This window comes from Glandiceps talaboti, chromosome 3 (genome assembly GCF_964340395.1).
Source record: "Glandiceps talaboti chromosome 3, keGlaTala1.1, whole genome shotgun sequence".
Taxonomy (NCBI): domain Eukaryota; kingdom Metazoa; phylum Hemichordata; class Enteropneusta; family Spengelidae; genus Glandiceps; species Glandiceps talaboti.
Window position 1 is genome coordinate 30778321 of NC_135551.1, and position 6317 is coordinate 30784637.

Sequence of the window (6317 nt, forward strand, 5' to 3'; positions counted from 1 at the left end):
CTATAAATTTGTTTATCAAAGGAAAAACTTCTGTTGGTGACAACACATAATCAATAACGCTCATCCCACGTGCACCATTGAAAGTAAAATCACCACTTTGACCTTTTTCATGTCGACCATTTAAAATTCGTAAACAAGTAGCCTTGCATAAATTAATCAATCTAGAACCATACTCATTATATCCTGTATCAGGATTAACACGGGGTGATAGGTTTGTATCACTCTCATATCTTAGCAAATTATCAGTGTTATTAATAACAGAATCATGTAAAGTATCCAACAGAATAAAATCATTACAAAGGCGGGTTCGACTATTAGTATCACCTACGACAATAACCTTGCCTAGGGATTGAAACAATGCTATTTGGCTTTCAATTTCATAGAATACGTCACAATCATAAAATTTATACAAACTTGAACCTGTCGGTGGAAAATATACAAAGGTACAATACATATCAGAGCCATCTGTACTTAATGACTTGTCAACTTCTAACGACAGCCTTCATATTGTCAGCTACTACACTGTAGTGTCGCACTTCTGACGACAGCCTTCATATTGTCAGCTATACTACACTGCAGTGTCGCATTCTGACGACAGCCTTCATATTGTGAATTACATATACTATGCCGTATGATTTTTCCAGTTTTGTTACTATTAGCAGGCCATTTAGTTGCATAAAATTTCAAACCATACACATCATTGAAAGCCATAGAGTATAACTTGAAAATTGTCTTCAATACCCCAATTTTACATTCAATACATTATTATACAACTGTATGGCTATATTGTCTACACTTTAACTTATGCAGAGATATTTTGGCAGACACACACATTCACTTGGCTATCGACTGCCTCATAATTAAATGCTAAAGGTAAATGAAGTGAACAACTTTGCAAACGTACATGGTAAAATGAATGCTCCTGAGGTTTGAATGTTCAAAATAGTCGAGAGAGAGAGAGAGAGAGAGAGAGAGAGAGAGAGAGAGAGAGAGAGAGAGAGAGAGAGAGAGAGAGAGAGAGAGAGAGAGAGAGAGAGAGAGAGAGAGAGAGAGAGAGAGGGGGGGGGGAGAGAGGGGGGGAGGAGGGAGGGCGAGTATACACACAAGTACATTCGCATGACTGCCTCATCATTAAATATAGATTCGGTAAACAACTGCTATTTTTTTTTTTTTAAATTTCGTATGTAAGTGTCTAGTTCAGGTAGTTACGTTTTCTGTTGTTTTCCACATGGTCTCTGTGTTATTGATTTCTTCTCTTCAGATGTACACAGCATTACAGAATGGAAGAACAGTTTTATATTTTATGTTTCCGCATCCATTATTTCTCGCAAGACTTTTATTTTTTTTTCTCGAATACGTAGAAAAAAGTTTAGGGTCGCCGTGAAAAACTAGGTGGGGTCGGGTAACCGGAAGCAAACAATTTTTTTTTTATTAGGCCTTAGGTAATCAGTATTTTATCATTATTTGATGATGTTAGGTATATAATAGAATTTGCATGATACAACATAACAAAATTTCGTTACTTGTGAATTTTAATTTGGCCGTTATATAAGTTAGCATTACATAGATTCCTTCAACTTGAACGCAGATGGTATTGTTGGCGTTCCACACGTGATCTCACCTTATGTTGTGTATGTGCCGCGCCGGGGTAGTACGTGTGTGTCGTTTGACCTCAGTTTAAACACGTACATCGTAGAAGAGACACTCTTTGTCTGTGTGATTGTCAGAACTTGAGACGAGGGCTTGGACGACATGAGAGATATGCGACCAGCATTTTCTTTCTTACGAAAAGTGGTACACCAGCGTTTCGGCATTCCGTGTCGGACCTACAGTGGTGTACGGTCAAACTACGTATACAGCAGTCGAGTTAACATACCGCCCCAAACGACTGCAGTACTCGCTGGTCGAGATTGGCTACCGGGCGCTAAGAGTAAAGGATGCCAGTTCCCGCAATACATGGCTAGTCCTACAGAAAACCTCCCTGCAGTGTACCAATGCAAGGAATCATCACAACGGAGCCTTGACGATTTGGCTAAAGAAGCTCGTGAAATACTAGAGGATGAACTGCACATACATGGGGCTATGCTGTTTCGCAATCTACCACTGCCGAATGGCGCAACTTTCTCCAAATTCATTAGTGGTCTTGGATACACCATGATGGGGTACGAGGGGGGATCTGGTGTCAGACACAAAGTAGAGAAAGACGTGCTTACAGCAAGTAATGACCCGCCAGAATATAGTATTGAACCACATAACGAAATGGCTTATTTCTCCGACCAGGACACTGTGCCCACGGAAGGTAAATATATCCCCTGTATGGTTGAACTTTGCAGTAGAACATAATCTCTCAAGGATGTAATTACACTGCCTGTTATTACTCGTAGGTGTATGCTAAAATATAAGTTTCATAGATACCTAGCATCTACCAATTTGAAAGTTGATTTACACTGTAACTGACCAAAACCGCCAACATTTCATATACTTATAACATAATGTAATACAACATATACAGGCCTACACTAATTCTAGTATATCAGTAGGGCCGGTGAATTAAATTTAGTATACGTATTAAGAGATGTAACTGGGGGTGTAGTGTTGTAGACAGTGTGCGGTATAGAAAACAGGAAACAGAACAAACCGGGACCTAGCCGGCATAGAATCCAGGATATATGTATTTTGACTCCGAAATTCAAAATCCCCATCGCCTGGTTTCTAGACTAACTGGGACCTTGCTTTATACTCAGAATTCCACACTACATATATTTTTGCCAACAAAAGTAGATTTATAGCAACCCACAGCAACTACATAAAATCAGGTCGGACATAAAATCACTGAATACTTTAATGTTATGAATTTATTTTGAGAATTCAAAGGTTAGCTTCTTTCCTATGATGACTCAGAACATGCGTTTTTAACCCCTTACATACCTGTGACTATAATTGACCATGATTCCCAAACCTTTCATTCTACCTTTTTGAACGCACATCACTGTTTATCAACTAAGGTATGGACTGAGCTAGTTACACCGGTGACGATTCAATAGATAAAACGAATTGATAGCTGTCATTCTAAGAATACTCAAGGCCATGCTTTGTTATTGATGCTAAAACCCGCCTATATATAGTTTAAGTCGTTTGATCTTATAGTACAGAGGGGTGATCGTACTTTTTTATTTTTCTCATTACTTTTTCATAGCACGTATGGGTTGGTTGGTCGATTTTAAAAAAGTCATGATTCTATGCCTCTCCTTGTCCTCCTTTTTTTTCAAAACCTTGGATAACAATTATTGTTTTGCAGTATTTTCACTTGAAAGTGTAATTTTTGAAAAGAGATAAGTAAACCTTGAAGATTGTGATGTAAAATGTAACATATAGAATAACAACCTAGAAGGTGTTGACGGTTATAAACGACATGTTGTAAATACACAATAGTCATTCTCGATATTTTCTTCATTTGATTACAATGCATGTTATGTGGTCTTGCATTCAGATATAATACTGCCATTCTTTTGACTATGTTTGAACTGTTACACTTCCATTTTTCGAACACTGGGATATTCTGATTAATATGTTTTCAAATACTCCCCTCTTGATCGAGTATATCATTTTCTCATGCACCCCTGACATGCTTCAATTTTGTTCTAACCCTCTCCCCTCCCCCTCCCCCTCCTCCAGTCCAGAGACGTGCAGCTTTGCAGTGATTAAATACTGATGATCACTTTCATTGCTGCAATCCAAATCCCCTTTGATTTTTTTCAGACGTCGTTACATAATAAAATATAGATCGATATCATCAGCTACTTTCGAGCCAAACGGGGAGTTATAATCAACTGTCAATCCTATTGCAGGTCTTCTTTTACTGTGATGTGCCTGCTCAACCCGGTCAAGGTGGTGAAAGTGTTATATGTGATAACAGAGATGTCCTGCCAAAACTTAATCCACAACTTGTTGATAAAGTACGTAAAGTTGGTGTCAAATACTTTAGACATCTACCGGAACGTAAATCTGACGGATATGACAGTTGGCAGGAGGTAAGTTTGCCATGTTGTTTTCCATGATACTCGTAGCATTGCAACTGTGTATTTCGTGGTGGGTGTGTAAGGCAGGTGAAGTTTAAATCACGAGCTATTCATTGGTAGAAGGGGGGGGGGGGTTTCAGAGATTGATTCATAGCAACTCGAGTAATGTATATACATGTAAATTAGTTGTATTGTTATTTTCTGGAGTCATTTCAATGTTTTTATGTTTCAATTCCATTTTACACTAATCTTGCTCTAGATTGCATCACTTTCTTTAAAAAAAAATCTAATATAGTACCACAGTGTGTGACTCATTATTAAAGGGCTAAACACAAGATGCACTCACTGTGCCAAACTTTGCAAGAAACATAGTTTATAGCTACACATAGTATAGAAAATTACCATTAAATAAGACACGTACAGTACTAACATATACTAATTAATGCTAATAAATGTACATGTCTTGATTTCAGACATTTATCACAGAAGACAAGGCAGTAGTTGAGAAATTCTTGAAGGGCCGTAGAATGGACTATCAATGGGAGAAAGATGGTTCGCTTTCATATTGGTACACATTACCTGGATTTGTTACTCACCCAAAGACAGGTAATTAACATATAACAATTACAGCATATCTTGGATATAGACAACTCTACACTGACTCGATCTACCAAGGTCCAAAGAGGCAAACGCAAGTATGAAAATGAATTATGAATGGAAATTAATAAAAAATTGCAAAAAGAATGGAAACAATAAGTAGTTTTTTTTATATGTACTAGATAAACAGTTTAGCCAATTCTATTTTTGCAGCTTTATTCACTTTCTCTGTAAAACTATACTAGGCACCATACCAGACGAGACCATTTACCTAACAAGTGTCAGCTTCAGCTTGTCTTTTGACTATATACCATGGTTCAAATACTGCTTGACCTTTGACATTAAAAGCTAGCGAAGGCGGTGGTGCATGCAATAGAGAACGTTTACGCCAGCCCGTATACTCTCACCTTCGGCTTTTGTTCGGCAACCTTTGGAGCTTAAGCTCTTTTCACAAGGCTGGGTTCAAAGTTGAGGTCATTTATTTGATTGTCCATGCACCTCATATCTAGCACATAGTTCGAGTTATTTCCATGTGTAATACCTCGTCATACACAGATTCCCTAACATATCAGAAATGAATGTCTTTCAAATATGAACCATCATCGATGTAAACATGTGTAAGCTTAAACTCAGACCACTAAACTAATATTTTAGTTGTGACAAAGAACCTGTGGCGATTGTCACTACCATTACATGTAAAACCAGTCAAATATTTACAATGCATTTTTTTTTAATTTCTAGGCGAGGATGTTTGGTTTAATCATATTCACGCCCATCATGCATCATATTTCAAGTACCACCCAATGTGGTCACACCTGGACCTTCCCGACAACCGATATCCATTCCATAGTTACTATGGTGACGGTAGCGAGCTAGAGGAAGAAACTGTCCAACATGTCCGCAATGTCCTTTGGAATGTAGCCGTTGGCTGTCAGTTGCAAAAAGGAGATGTCGTAGCTGTTGATAATGTATACGTTCAACATGCTAGGCTTGGCTTCTCTGGGGAAAGGAAGCTGCTTGTCAGTCTTGTCAAGAAGTGAAAATTGTAGTATATGTATACGGGTGAATATAGATGACGTCACACTTGCCGTTTATTGAGAAATATTTCCACCACGTTTTACTTATCCACATCTAAATATAAGAGAATAATGAAAAAATACTATTGCGTGAGGCTAGGTTTATCATCAGTAGGATTTGCTGCATATTAAATGTATCTGTATCATTCTACTTGTAGCATACCATTACTTGCTATTAACAGAATCAAACCTGGTATTTGGGGTAAATGAATAAACAAACGATTCGATGACATGTTGAGGATACCGACAAAGAGAAGCGAGCATGTAACTAATTGATCGATTTATTAATTGATTGATTGATTGATTGATTAATTATTTATTTGATTGAAAGATTGATTGATCGATTGATTGAATGATTATTTTTTGTGGTGAAATGAAACTTATTTTGTGTGTGATATCGATCAATTGACTGATTTTTGTTGTGATAGAAGGATTGTTTTCCTTTCCCTGGCTAATGTTCTCTCTTTCACCTGTTTATAATTATCTTTTTATTGATTAAATAAAAACATCTTGTCAATACTTCGAAGTCTCCTCTTTTCTAAATTAAAAACGCTAATCTTATAATTACCAAGGGATAGATTACAGTCACAATTTGTTTTATCTCTTATCATTCTGGGTTATTATC

General features: G+C 37.3%; 1 protein-coding gene across 1 annotated transcript; it reads left to right on the top strand.

Annotated features, from left to right (window-relative positions):
* The first annotated feature begins 1752 nt into the window (after nucleotides 1–1752).
* LOC144433374 (dapdiamide synthesis protein DdaC-like) lies at nucleotides 1753–5673 on the top strand. The gene is made up of 4 exons (XM_078121679.1): nucleotides 1753–2319; nucleotides 3849–4031; nucleotides 4493–4625; nucleotides 5358–5673. The coding sequence occupies exons 1-4, from the start codon at nucleotides 1753–1755 to the stop codon at nucleotides 5654–5656; spliced, it is 1182 nt and encodes a 393-aa protein (XP_077977805.1). The 3' UTR covers nucleotides 5657–5673.
* The last annotated feature ends 644 nt before the right edge of the window (nucleotides 5674–6317 follow it).